The sequence below is a fragment of the Mobula birostris genome, chromosome 1, assembly GCF_030028105.1.
Source record: "Mobula birostris isolate sMobBir1 chromosome 1, sMobBir1.hap1, whole genome shotgun sequence".
In the NCBI taxonomy this organism is placed as follows: Eukaryota; Metazoa; Chordata; class Chondrichthyes; order Myliobatiformes; family Myliobatidae; genus Mobula; species Mobula birostris.
In genome coordinates, this window is record NC_092370.1 from 106,151,389 (window position 1) to 106,167,113 (window position 15,725).

General features: G+C 39.4%; 1 protein-coding gene across 1 annotated transcript in view; it reads right to left on the bottom strand.

Moving 5' to 3' along the window:
* LOC140198740 (1-phosphatidylinositol 4,5-bisphosphate phosphodiesterase gamma-1-like) overlaps positions 1 to 15,725 on the bottom strand; it is a 269,063-nt gene that overhangs the window by 150,937 nt on the left and 102,401 nt on the right. The window contains exon 2 of the mRNA XM_072259758.1: positions 8,129 to 8,278. Within this exon, the coding sequence (XP_072115859.1) occupies positions 8,129 to 8,278 (150 nt within the window). The remainder of the gene's footprint in view (positions 1 to 8,128; positions 8,279 to 15,725) is intronic.

Sequence of the window (15,725 nt, forward strand, 5' to 3'; positions counted from 1 at the left end):
TAAAGCTTTAGGTTTCTGATATATTAGCCTCTTTCTTAAGGCTCTCTCTGTCAACCATTTCACTCTGAAAATCCCCAGCACTTGTAAATAATTTTGCAGCAAGATGTCATCCTATTTCTTTGTTTGGTGACTGCTTGTTAGGAGATGAATCTCAAGGTTGTATAATGTATACGTACTTTGATAATAAATGTACTTTGAACTTCAAACTTCTTTATTGACAAATTTGGTTACTTTCCCATGATTTCTCCTTACACTGTATCATATTCTCATTTGAATTAATATCCGTTAGCATCATAACATTTTGCTTCAGAAATACCCAACAGTTTACTCAGCCCTTTTCTATTTGTTTTATCACACCATCCATTAAGTTTATATCTCTGATCATCACTTCACTTATTCACTCTGCAGAGGTTTTACACTAGTCTAATCCAGTAAAATCCATTTTTTTCCTGTTCAGTTTAGATATACCACAGATTTTAACCAACACCTTCTGGAAGATTTAACCCCTTCTTTTCCTATCACCTATTTAGCTAATTTGTAGGCCGCAATAGGATTAACTCAAAGTTGTTTATATTTACGGTCTGCTTTAGTCATAGAGTCACCCAGCAGGGAAACGGGCTACTCAGTTTACCATGTACATATTGTCCATCAACACTATCTACCCTAATCCCACTTCCAAACACTTGCTCTGTATCAGGACCCCATCGACCTCCTTCACTCCATGGAAAACAACCCCAGCCTCTCCATTCTCTCCTCAGAACTGGTAGACCAGGCAACATCCTGGTATAAGTTCCTCAACACCATCACCAGTGCTATCTCCTCGTTTATAAGATGTAGCAACCAGCACTCCTTATGTCTTATCATTGTATCTATCGGTGCTGCCCCCTTTAGAAATGTGTGCAACTAGACAATAAGATCCTTCTGTTTCCCAGGGCTCTACATTCCTGATGTATGTCCTACAATTATTAGATCTTCCAGAGTGCATGAATTCCCTTTCAATATTTTTATTAATTTCTACATAAAAGAATACAGAGTACAACAAAGTATATATAAAGGTCGAAAAAAACAACTACCAATTACATTATATCTATTCATTATAACAATCTCATTACCCCGTATTCATGTAGTTTAGTCAAAGTTATATTGAAATATATTAATTTATTACAAAAAAAATCTAAGCCCTACCAAGACCGAAGCTGCTTATTAAGGAGGAAAAAAAGGTAAAATATCTTTTCGTATAATAAAAATTAATAATAGCCAACATTTAAATTTAAACAACGAATTGAGGTTTTTGAAAGTTTTGAAAATAATTCAGAAAGGGTCCCCACAATGTTGGAAAGTCTTGACGAGATTCAGAAATCGAACAATGAATCTTCTCTAAATTTAAGCATGACATGACATCGCATAACCATTGAGCATGAGTAGGAGGAGAAACATCTTTCCATTTAAACAAAAGCACCCTCCTAGCTATAATAGAGCTAAAGGCCAAAATATGTAAATCTGATGTCTTCAACTTGATATCTTCTCTTGCAACAATACCGAATAGGGCCGTCAGAGGATTAGGCTTAAAATTGACTTTGAAAAATAAAGAAAAAGTTTGAAAAACTTCTTTGGGCAATATTTTTCAAGACATGGACAAGTCCAAAACATATGAATTAATGAAGCATCTCCATTATTGCATCTGTCACAGTAGGGAGATATATCTGAATAAAAGCGAGATAGTTTATCTTTAGTCATATGGACTCTATGTACCACCTTAAATTGTATGAAGGAATGGCGAGCACATAGCAATGACGTATTAACCAGTTTAAAAATTTCATTCCAGGTTTCCTCAGATATAGCTGTCTGTAAGTCTTGTTCCCAGAGATTCTTAATTTTGTCTAAAGGAACATTCCTCGTCTCTAGTAACACACCATAAATATTAGATGTTGAACCATTATAAAAAGGTGTCAAATTAAAAATTACATCTAGTAAGTTCTTATCTGAGCTTATAGGAAATGTACACAATTGAGATCTTAGAAAGCCTCTAATTTGTAGATATCTAAAAAAGTGAGTTTTGGGTAAGCTATATTTAGCTGACAATTGTTCAAATGAAAAAAAGATATCCTCCAACAAACAGATCCCAAAAACATTTAATACCCAACCTGTCCCATTCTTTAAAAACTAAATCAGTCATGGAGGGTTTAAAAAAATTAGAATAAATGGGACTAGAAAGGGTAAATCTCAATAAACCAAAGTATTTTCTAAATTGTATCCAGATCCTCAGAGTATGTTTAGCTATTAAATTATCAGTTAGTTTACTCACAAATAAAGGAAATGAGGATACAAAAAGAGAAATAATAGAAAATTTATTAACAGAATTACCTTCTAAAGAAACCCATACCAGACAGTCTACACGATTAATCTGGATTTATTAAAAACCGGCATTCCCATTTTAATATACGCCGTGTATTAAATGTTATTTACTCTCCCTCTCAGAAGATATCGGAATGTGTGATATCGTTAGATGCTGAGAAGGCCTTCGATCGGGTTGAATGAAATTATTTATTTATAACCTTAGAAAAATGTAATTTTGGACCAGATTTTATTCAATGGATTAAATTGTTTATCTCCTTCTGCTTGAGATCTTACTAATTTTCAAAATTCCAAACCATTTAAACTTCATCGCAGAACTAGACAAGGCTGTCCGTTGAGTCCTTTGCTTTTTGATTTAGCTTTAGAACCCCTTGCCATTGCTTTTCGAGAATCTAATGATATCTGTGGTATTTCAAGGAGAGGTATCACCCACAAAATCTCGCTTTACGCTGATGACATATTGCTTTTTTTCTCTAATGTTGAGATTTTGTTACCTTGTGTACTTCCTTTACTCTCCCGTTTCAGCCAGTTTTCAGGATATAAATTGAATCTACATAAGAGTGAATTACATCCTTTAAATAATTTGGTATCAATTTATAATCATCTTCCTTTTAAAATTGTAAGGAATCAATTTACTTACTTGGGTGTAACAATCAATAAGAATTACAAATACCTGTTTAACGTAAACTTTCTTACTTTATTGAACCATGTAAAGAAGATATTATTAAATTGGTCACCTCTTCCAATATCATTGATCAGATGAATTAATTCTATTAAAATGAATATTCTACCTAAATTTATATATCTTTTTCAGGCTTTACCTGTTTTTATTCCTAAATCCTTTTTTGACTCTCTTGAATCTATTTTATCCTCCAATATATGGAAAAATAAACATCCTCATTTAAATAAAGTTCATCTTCAAAAACATGAAAAGTCTGGATGTTTAGCCTTACCTAATTTTAGGTTTTATTACTGTGCAGTTAATATATGATATCTTACGTTTTAGAGTACATGAATTCCAAGTATTGAGTTTAAGTTCAGAGTCAGTGCTCCGCCTAATTTACTAATTTATCAATATCTCATTGTAGCCTAACCCTACCTTCCTCACCAGTTTTTCAATCATTTGCAGACTTTTTAATCCTAGTCCTGTATTTGCATTCCAAGTAATTTTTTAATATACATAACACACAGATTTCTGTGAAACAGTTCTGATCACAGGCTTCCACTTACAGAAACAGCTCTGCACCATCACTCTCCATCTCACATTACCAAGCTAATTTAGGATCCAACATGCCAGCTGGATCCTATGGGATCAACTTTCAAACCAGTGAACAATGCCAACTGTATCAGCTGCACTGTTCTCTTCATTGTAATATGTAATTTCTTCAAAAAACAATTAAGTTAGTTGGACAGGATCTTCCATCAACAAATCCATGCTCAATGTTCCATACTAATCCCAGCCTTTCCAAGTTTCTTGGCCTGTAATTACCTGGCAAATCCCCGCTGCACGTCTTATAGAGTCATTGGGTTATACAGCACAGCAAAAAGGTGCTTCAGCGCAATTCATCCATTCTGACAAACTGTCCAAATCACTTTTAAACGTGGTAACTGTACTCATGTCTACCTCTGGCAGCTCATTCCACATACTCACCACCCTGTTTTGAAAAAGTTCTTTCCCCTCTCACTTTAAACCTACACTCAGTGACCACTTTATTAGGTACACCTGTATATAAGCACATTAATGCAAATATTTAATCAACCAATTGAATGGCAGCAACTCAGTGCATAAAAGCACACAGACCTGGGCAAGAGATTCAGTTATCATTCAGACCAAGCATCATAATGGGGAAGAAATGTGATCCAAGTGACTTTGACCATGGAATGATTGTTGGTGCCAAACTGGACAGTCTGTATACATCAGAAAATGCTGATCTCCTGGGATTTTCACGCACAACAGTCTCTACAGTTTACAGAGAATGGTGCAGAAAGGAAAACATCCAGTGAGAGGCATTTTTGTGGGCGAAAACACCTAGTTAATGGGAGAGGCTCGAGGAGAATGGCCAGACTGGCTCAAGCTGACAGCAAGATGACGTAACTCATATAATCACGTGTTACAAGATGTGCAGAAAATGCATCTCTGAACACACATGTTGAACCTTGTAGTAGATGGGCTACAATAGCAGAAAACCATGAACATACACGTAGTGGTAAAACTTCATTTGGTACAAAAGGCACCTAATAAAGTGGCTAGTGAGTGTATGACCTCTAGTTTTGGACTTCCCACCATACCCTGGCTATTCACCTTGCGTGTACCCCTTATGATTTTATAAACTTCTACAGGGTCACCCCTCAGCCTCCTATGCTCCGCCAAAAGCTGATGCCTCACCATGCCAGAGACCCAGGTTCATCCTGACCCCTGGTGCTGTCTGTGTGAGATTTGTACATTCTTACTGTAATCATGTGGGTTTCCTCTGAGTGCTCCAATTTACTCCCAGATCTAAAAGAGTGATATGTTAATTTGCCATTGTAAATTGATTGGTGAGAATAAGTGACTGGTGGAATCTGGGGAGAGCTGACAAGAATCTGTGGAGAATTTAAAAGATGGAATTAACATACAAACAGCATGCAAGAGTGAACGATGGTTAGTACAGATCTGGTGGGCCTAAGGGTCTGTTTTCCTACTCTATCAATCTGTAACCTAATGACCAATGTTGTGCCAGGAATCTCAACAGCCCCCAGCTCTCACCGTGTCAGCCAGGTTGCAAACCTGAGCTTGTCCTCTCCAAGCTGAACAACCGTATCTCTCCTGCTGGGCCTCCCAACACCAACCCTCAGAAGCAGCCTGTCCACATTGAGCTGTGGGCTGACTCATTGTTTGCAAAGGGCAGGGATTTGCTTTGGATTCTTGACACTCAGATTTCCAATACAACAAAGCACCGTCCACAATGCACCTTCTTATTACTAAAGGCATAAAGATACCTATCAGCCCTGATTCCATTAGTGCTCTTGTTCCTGGGAACTGAACCTCCGATGTTCAGATTCATTTATTTATCACATGTACAGTACATCGTAGCATACAATGAAATGAGTCATTTGCGTTAGTAATCAACACAACTTAAGAATGTGCTGGGGGCAGCCGCAACAGTTGCCACACATTCCTGCATCAGTACAGCATGACCATCTTATTCAGCATAAGAACACAAGCAACAAGAACAAAACAATACTGGAACAAACTCCTTTCCTACCCTCCAACCCACCCATACATTTACACAGAAAGGCCTCCAACTAAGGGCAGGCCACCTCCGGGCTCCAATCTCTAGTCAACACTCACAACACGCTGGAGGAACTCAGCAGGTCGGGCAGCATCCGTGGAAACAATCAGTCAACATTTCGGGCTGGAACCCTTCGTCAGGACTGAAGAGGGCAGAGGCAGAGGCCCTATAAAGAAGGTGGGGGGAGGGTGGGAAGGAGAAAGCTGGTAGGTATCAGGTGAAAAACAAGTAAGGGGAAAGATAAAGGAGTGGGGGAGGGGAAGCAGGGAGCTGATAGGCAGGAAAGGTGACCAGCCTTCTCCTTCCCGCCCTCCCCCCACCTTCTTTATAGGGCCTCTGCCCTTTCCCTCTTCAGTCCTGACAAAGGGTTCCGGCCCGAAATGTTGACTGATCGTTTCCACGGATGCTGCCCAACTTGCTGAGTTCCTCCAGCGTGTTGTGAGTGTTGCTTTGACCCCAGCATCTGCAGAGTATTTTGTGTTTCCAATGTCTAGTCCTTGGCCCAGGACTCTCAGACTTGCAGACATCAGGCCTTAGGTCTGATTAACCTGGGAGCTAAATGGGGTGCATGAACATTTATAATGCTATATTGACTCATTTCAGCATTGATTCTACTGGGAATGTTTCTTGACTATCCAATATGAATTATATGATAACGGAATGCATTTAGTACATAAACCCAGGGAAGATGGTGGTATGACGCAGCTCGCAGCGGCCACTCCATTGGTGATGTCTGTTATTTGTCAAGTAGGGTGCCGTGCACAATCCTGATCTGATGGAGACAGATGTGAGAGCACAGAGGAACATCTGGTGAAACTTCTGAAATGCCTGCTTCGCTGCTGCTGCTACTGTGTGGTCCAGAATCTCTGAAGGAAAAGGCCCCAAGTTCTTGGCTTTGCTTGTTGCTCGGCGGCCGGGGCGGGGTCAAAGCGCTCGGCAGAGGATGGTACTCGGAGAGGCTGTGTCAGAGGGGCTGGTCGGAGGCTCGAAGTTTTCGGACGGACTCAGAGCCTGCTGTGGTCGGGTGCTTCCAATGGTGCTGCATCGGCAAGTTGGCAGCGCTTGGAGGTTCATGGCGGGAAGAGTTCCTCCCTTCTGCCGCCTGCGTGAGATGATGAGTCTATCGGGACTTTGAAGCTTTTTTTTTTTACTGTGCCCATGGTCTGCTCTTTATCAAATTATGGTATTGCTTTGCACTGTTGTAACTATATGTTATAATTATGTGGTTTTGTCTGTTTTAGCCTTGGTTTGTCCTGTGTTTTCTTGTGATATCATTCTGGAGGAACATTGTATCATTTTTTAATGCATGCATTTCTAAATGACAATAAACGAGGACAGAGTGTCCTCATAATCTAATGTAATCTAATCTAACCCAGTTTGCTGATAAACTAATCTACATCTTTCTCACTCCAGGGCAAAGTATAAAGGCAGATGGCAAGATTTGCTCTTGACCATAACACGCCTTCATCCTCACTAACAGTGTAACTACTTTCTTCTTAACATATTGACCTACTGTCATGCTTTTTCAGCACTTGCCGTAAATGGCACGCAACATATTTTTCCAAGAATCACAAATAAATTGCAGACCATGTGGTTCTCTAAGGGCCCAGCTGCTGGTGGATGAATTAAAGTGGAACTGAGACATGAGGTATTTACAGTACTCAACAGATTTTCAGCTCAACAAGTCCATCATCAAACAAGAACAATTTTGCGACCAGCTGATCTTTGCTTAGCTTAGCTCACCTCAGCTCAGTTGCTATCAAGATTTTACAAGTGGTCTTGGACTTGTTGGGTTAGGAACAGGGGAAAGTTAAGCAGTGATTCTGATTGTTTGGATCAAAGGTGAGGGTAGGATCTAATTAACTTGATGTCTTCTGACCAAATAGGAGTGCCTGGAGCGTGATTATAAGCTGATGATAGGAAAAAAGCATTGATGTATTTAATGAGTAGCTAATACTTCAGTTCAGCTTGGATTGTACAACATCAGATAATCTTAGGGCGATAGAAATAGACAATAATGGGTTTCAGTGTTCTGTGAAAAATTAACCAGGGGTAATGTTTTCCATCAAGCATTGAATGATGGATGCACATTCAGGAAATACTGTAGGTCATGGGCTACATATAGTTCCCTAACAGCCAACCCATGTTTTTTTGTCAAGGCTGCTACATTATTAGGAGCCTCTAATCAATGCCTCTATAGTTACATGTCTATAACTTCATACTGTATATGAAAATGTGCCATATCATTTAAACTTCTTGTCTATTTAGGAGACTTTTTAATATTTTTTATAACTTTCTTCCTTTCATTTTTTTTCTGAGTTTCAGAGTTCCAATCCTTATCAGGCCAAAGTTAAAGGGCCTTTATTCCACTGATTTGAGTTAATCTAATCTGATTTATTTTGCAATTGACTCTAAACTGCTTGTTTAAAAAATAAGGAATTCCTAATCTCGTGGGTGGATGGGAGTCAGCCTAGATAACAGCCTTAATCAAAATAATTTACCTGAAACGCTTAGTGTTTTCAGTCTGAATTCCATTCCATAGAGAATGACAAAACACAGGTTGCTATCCAGTTTCCGTGCTTCATCTGGATAACGCTCAAAATCTCTTGAGTTCTTCCCAGGTCGAATTTCCTTAATTTCCCGTATGTCAACTAAATAAAAAAGAAAAGGAACATTTTCAAGTTATTGTACACTTGGAGTGAATAACAATATAGCTTTTGACTCTGCAAATTCTTAATGTTTGTTTCGCAAGGAATTCTTTGTCCCTATCATTCATCGGATCTCCCAATGTAAAGCTTTGTAAATTGTGATCATACCCTCTCTATCTTTAGATGTGGTGCAAATCTTTTCTTTATGCTGAAAATCACAAGAAACAGGGCATAGTTACATGATGCTGCGGATACACTAATAATTGATATTATGAAGGTGAAAAGGTAAAATATTATGGACCAGAATTTGTAGTCAGTGATGAGCTGATAACATTTGCCAATAACCCACAGAAAGATTTTACATTCACCTTGTAGACCTTTCCCTTTCAGAAGTTGCAGCAAGTGTTACCACTAAAGTTGTGGGATCCTGCATGGATTTCCACTGGTAAGAAAATGACCTGTTGCATTGTTACAGTTATTCCGTGTAAATATTTTCACATTTTTATTAAACTGCTGTAAGGCTACAGTACATGGGGTGTGGCATCAGGAAAACGGGCATTGTTTACACTACAGCCAGCAGTGAGCTAATCACAGGCACAAGAGCTAAACATTTACAAGCTTGTTTATAAAATGGTTTAAAGAACTTTTAACAGCTGGATAAGCTGTGGCTCTCAGATTAGCAAGTTTTCAAAGCTCTCAAAACATAATGAATAGAGACTCAAGAGATTTTGGCTGCAAGAACATGGAGCAAAACACAAACTGCTGGCAGAACTCAGCGGGTCGAGAAGCATCTGTGGGGAAACAGAATTGTTGACATTTCGGAATGAGATTCTGCGTCAGGACATCACAAATGTACCATAACACTTCTACCAGAGATATCCTGAGCATTTCAAAATTGTTCCAGGTCAATGGAGAAAACCTCCTGCTGCAGTCTCTTCAAAAATTCCAGATCAGGAAGTTTGCCAGAGCTTCCTGAGCAACTTCTAGTCTCCATGAAGTCTCCGATTTTAAACTGTATTAGGGTAATCACTGGTAACCACCCGTCAGAAAATTAAGTATAGGAATCCTTACAGCTCTATAGGCAGTCACTAACATTTCCTCATTAAATCTTATTCTAGAGTGAGAGGACCAATTCCAAAATGCCCACTAACCTCATTTCACCTGATAAATATGGGACATACCATGAATACACAGGAAATAGCAGCAGCTATAGGCTATTTGATTTTGCAGCTTGCTCTATCTTAATGCCATATTACAGGTCTCTTTCAAACCTCTTGATCCCATTTATATTTATAAATATATAAATCTTCTTCTTAAATTTATTCAGCACAGGCCCATCGGCATCAATTCCACAGGTTCATCAGTGTCTTTTTCCCTCACCCTAGCCTTAAACTTCTTGCCCCATAATCTCCAATTTATTCTAGACTTTTCAACCAAGGGCAACATCTTTCTTCAAGATTCAAGATTCAAAAGATTCAAAAAAACTTTATTGTCATTCTAACCATACATCAGCTCTGCAAAGCAGAATGAGACAGCGTTTCTCAGGGGCAGTGTAATCATAGCATAACAAACGCAACACTAAATAATAAACATAACAATAAATAGTAAAACACAACAGCCACATGTCAGTTAAAATCAGTTATAAGTGTCCAGTGCAAGTTAAAAGTGTCCAAAGCAGAGTCGGGTGGAGCAGCTATTTACCAGTCTGACTGCCTATGGGAGGAAGCTGTTTAGTAGCCTTGTGGTTTTAGTTTTGATGCTCCTGTAACGTTTGCCTGATGGCAGAAGAACAAACAGTTCATGGAGAGGGTGTGAGGGGTCTTTAATGATGTACCATGTCTTCTGGAGGCATCGACTCTGAAAGAGGTCTTGGACAGAAGGTAGGGAGGCCCCAATAACCTTCTCTGCTCCCCTAACCACCCTCTGCAAGGCTTTTTTGTCGACAGCACTGCAGCTGGAGTACCAGGTTGTGATGCAAAAGGTCAGCACACTTTCAACCACGCCTCTGTAGAATGTAGTTAAGATGTTAGGGGGGAGTGATGCTTGCATCCAGTTTCTCAAGCAGTGTCAAAATTTTTTGAATTTTACTTAGATCTCTTCCCATTCTTTGAACTTCTAGTGAAGACAGCCTTGTCGACCTAATCTCCTCGGATATGGCACTCTCACCAAGCCAAGAATCAGTCAGGTGAAGCCTTGTTGCACTCCCTCTGTGGCAGATTTGTCCTTTCCTAGGTGAGAAGACTAAAACTAAACATAAGAGTAGGATCACCAAGGCCCTGTGTAATTGTGACAAGGCATTCTTGCCTTTATTCTCAAATCCTCTTGCTATGAAAGCCAACATACTGCTTGTTTCATCTGCATGTTTACTCTCAGTGACTGACACAGAAAGTGAGGTTTCTTTGTACGTCAACACTCATGTCATTTACAAAACACAACTGTCTTTTACTTTCTATTGAAGTGGCTGGCTTCGTATTTTTTTAAGATCTCTTTTGATCTGTCATGCTGAAAAGAATGAGCTAACAACATATTGAATTTCTTATGTATGTGTGTACTTCCTGACCTGACCATAAAACTGTATTCCCCTTGCTACTTTTTGTCAGCTTATTCCATTATATATTCCTAGTTACACATGTAAAACACAGGCTTGTCACACATAAGTTATGGAGCAACACAAAAGGCACTGGAGGAACTCAGCACGTCAGCCAGCATCAATGGAGGGAAATGTACAGTCGACATTTTGGGGCAGGACCCTTCATCTGTACTCATCATTCATTTCCATCCATAGTTGCTGCCTGATCCTCAGAGTTCCTCCAGATCCTTTTGTGTTGACCCAGATTCCAGCATCGGCAATCTCTTGTGCCCCCACACTGTAATTATGCCTGCAATGTGCTAATGAACTCTTACTATTCTACTTGCCAGGTTTTTAGATTTTATGCTGAATACTACCTCTTTGCACCCCAAAATATATTGTTCTGGTATTTATATTAAAATTTTATATTAAAAATCAAAATAGTAGTTAAGATAAAATAAAATAAAACAAAAGCAAAACTATGCCACGGCTTAGTTTATTTTGTACATTTCATATGAAGACTACACCAGCTTTTAATCCCAAAAATTAACAGCCACTCCTTTGCTTGCAACTTCTATTTCCATTTTTACTATCTCTATTTTTCCCTTTCAGGGTTCTTTTGAAGACCCTGACCTGGAGTTACACGCTGACTACAGTTCTTTGCAGGAATGGAACCCGCTCTCGGAGTTCCACGATCAAGTCCAGCTCAAATTTGGAAGCCTCGGATCTCGGGGCTCTGGAGATGGGCATATTGAGGGTCGGCGTCATAACAGGAGACCTGTGTGCTGTCGGGGTAGTCAGGTTATCTGCGACTGTGTGCCTGGGGACCCAGGATTTTTGCGATCTTCAGGCACAGAGTTCGAAAAAAGCCACATAACAGACTTTTAACATCGTAAACCAGCGAGTTGTTTGTTATGTCTCTCTTTTCGCTGGGAAAATGGAGACACCTCTTTTTTTTTTAGAGGGAGAGAGAACCTGCGGTATGTCAAATGCTGGGTGAATTGCAAAGTCTTTGGGGTAACTGCAATTCTGTGTCTTTGCTATTGCTTTGTTCACACTTGAGTGCTCAGTGTGGGTGCCGATGCTTTTTTTTGCCAGTGGGGGGAGGGGGGATTATTGCTTGCTGCCTCCTACGTGTGGGAGGGGGAAGCTGGGGGGGTGACTTTGGGATTCTAACATTTAACCGTTGCTCATTCTTGGGGCACTCCTCTGTTTTCGTGGATGGTTACGAAGAAAAAGCATTTCAGGATGTGTATTGTATACATTTCTCTGACATTAAATTGTACCTTCGAACATTTGAACCCTTGAAATTGTTTAAATAACTTATCTCACATACCAATTTTCTTAACAGCTGAAATTTTGAATGGCCATAATTTAAGATGGAACAAAAATGAATATTTTGAATAGATTGGCAAGGTAGATCTGAAGAATACAATTCCACCCTTGCAAACCTCTAATTGTTTAGTTATTTAATGAGGTATGGTATTCCACACTCTACAACCACTATCTGAGTAAAGATACTTTCTATAATTTCCCTATATCTTTTAGTAAATCTGTGGCCTCTGTTTTCACAGGGAATACATTTCAAGCAACTAGAGAAAATAACTTCCCTCAGGTAGTGGTTAGAGAGTGGAGCTCAGTACCACAATTAGTAACGTACTAGCTTAGACAATTTCAGAAGGAAACAGATATGGAAGAAAAATTAAAATACACTCTGTACCTATTTTATTATACACCTGTATACCTGCTCATTAATTCAAACAACTAATCATTCAGTTATGAGGCAGCAACACCACATAAAAGCATGCAGATGTGGTCAAGAGTTTCAGTTGTTGTTCAGACCAAACATCAGAATGGGGAAGAAATGTGATCCAAGTGACTTTGACCGTGGAATGATTGTTGGTGCCAGACAGTGTAGTTTGAGTATTTCAGAAACTGTTGATCTCCTGGATTTTCACACCAACTCTCCAGAGTATATAGAGAATGGTGTGAAAAAGAAAAAAAAAATACACTCAACATCAGTTCAATGGGAGAAAACAGCTTGTTAATGAGAGAGTCAGCAAAGAACGGCCATACTGGTTCAAGCTGTCAGGAAGGGAACAGTAACTCAAATAACCATATGTTACAACAGTGGTGTTCAGATGAGCATCTCTGAATGCACAACACATTGAACCTTGAAGTGGATGGGCTACAGCAGCAAAAGATCACAAACATACCTCAGTGGCCACTTTATTAGGTGGAGGAGGTATCTCATAAAGTAGCCACTCAGTGTACGGTAACGATAAAGGAAAGAAGTAATATGTAAATGCCAATGTTTTATTTTCATTCCTCGGAGCATGAAGCTCTCAACCTCAGCACTGTTGATGGAGACAGGAGCATGCGCATCACACCCCTCCCTGAAGTTAATGACAAGCCCTTTTGTTTTGCTGTCATGACACCCTATCACCAAGCTCTGCCTTTACTCCAACTCATCATTATTTGAGATACAGCCCACTATGCAAAGTTGTAGATGGAGTCAGATCAGGATCTGGACACTTTGCTGTGGGTAGAGCAGAAGACTAAGGACACAGCCTTGTGGGGAAGTGCTATTGAAAAGATTTGTTACCCAACGTGCATTTTCTGTTTTAATTTCAGATTCTCCTGCCCATCATTGCAAGCTACTAACATGGGAGTTAATCTGTTGATGATTAGGACACGATTAGGCTTTGTAGTGATCATTCCTATAACTTAGAAACCCCGTGACACTCAGCAATAAGACTGAAATGCAGGATCACCACTTAAGTGAGAGCCTCTACAATCATCCTCAAGGTAGCAGGCAGCCTTCTCGGAAAGGCAGTGGGAAGTAGAGGAGTTGGGGGCGGGGGGGAGAGGGTGGAAGAAACAAGCAATGCCAGCAGTGCCTGGCATATGAAGAAAGCAAATCAAGTGAGAACCATATGTGACTGTGGGCTAGTGCCGTGAATAGATCAGGCTTCAGGGAGAGTCTCAAAATTTCATCACCTAGTTTTATACATATTTAAATGCTTTCAATTTAAGTAAAACTCTCAATTAATTTTTTCAACTTTATAAACAGATTGTCGCTAATGGATTAGTTGGTATGATGCAATAGATTAAGTCTACCCCAAAGAAGCAAGGGTTTGAATCATGCCAAATTTAATGTGATAAAAACTCTGAAATACATAAATACACGATAAAGATTACCTTGGTTAGTCTCAGAGGACTGTGTACAAACTGGAAAAATTCATATTAATGCAATGTTTAGAATCTAGGATTGAGGTCAGTAAATGGAACAGTTTTTTTTACTGCTTCAGCTCTGGTAGTGTTTAACTTTAGCACTCGATATCCATCTTAATGCCGAGTGTCACGAGGTTTCTCAGTTACAGAAAGAATTGCCATCACAAATCATATCCTAACAATCTCCAGTCTAATTTGTACGTAAGCAGGTTGCAATGATTATGTTCCAGCTATCATTTAGTGCAAGTTTTGGGCAGAACATAGGCTAGTCCTGATCTGCTTGGCTCAGTGCAAACTTGATTCTAAAATTATCCTCAGAGCTTATAGGGGAGTTTTCCTACAATTTAAAGAGATACCGTCATTTCTCAGTTTTTGCATCAGTTTGAAAAGGGACAGCATGAGAAGGCTTAGCAGTGGGGCAGAGAAAAATATGCATTTAAATGAGATTTTTGACAATCACAGGACATTCCAAAGTACTTTGTAGTCTATGAAATGTGGCAGCTGATTTATGCAGTGTGTAATCCCACATAGGGAAATGAAATAAAGAGCAGATAATCAATTTTCCTCATGTAGCTTTAGGGACATATAAACCACAAGAGTGATATACCCAAGATCTTCTACAAAATGACACCGGGTGAATTTTTACTCAACCTAAGAAGCCAGACAGGACCTTACTTTAATGCTTCATCTGAGTGAGGGCTCAGTCAACATACTGTACTGGAAAATCAATGTAAATTACGTATTGAAGTTTTTTTTTTGAGTTCAACTTGAAGACAGAAATATCTGACTCAGGTGAGAATGTCTTCTGAATGCAGTTTTGGGAGGTTGGTTTTGTTTGCATGATCATGCACTCCAAGTTCTTAATAAAAAAAAGGAAAGGTACTTCGCATCCGGAGTTTCTCCGGTTAGCGGACGATTTCCCTCCACGCCTCTCTGACGTAGTGGGGAACCGTGTACAAAGCAGGTTACAGCCGCGGTTTGCCATTGTCTTCTGCTGGGTGAGTTTCCAAAGAGATCACCAGCTCACAATCCAGCACGGATGGAAAGCATGCAGGGGAGCCGGCTGGATTCGAACTCGGGACCTTTCACCTTGAAGTCTGGCGCTGATGCCACTATGCCACCAGCTGGGTCAAGTTCTTAATAAAAAGTTTAAATTTAACAATTTCTTTATTATCCTACATGAATAAATGTAAGACAGAGAAAGTTTGGTGAGGAGGAGAAAACAATAAACAGAACAGACAAAAAAATTCACCTTTAAGTAACAAGGAATTTCTCCATTGAATTCATTGAACTATAGGGAATTCCTAATTCCTTGCTAGAAGCTACATTTGTCCCTTAGATGATTCAGATCCAATCATTTGTTTGAATTAGAGTTGTCACTCCCATTGGCGATCAATATAATTACTGTTGGAAATAATAATCCCAATTTAAGCCACTGTGGTCCCAATGACATGCATTTCTTCTAGGCATTATTGAATAACAAGGACAACCCTGCGCGTTTTTAACCCTTACCCTAACCCATGAGTTGGAGGTTAATGTGGTAAACCTTGCTTCCAACCTGTTCAGCAGTAGCTTATTTTTCAAATGTGTAGATCTGGCTTGTGACCTACTTGATCTGCCTGTGGCTCAGCCATTGAGTATTTAGGT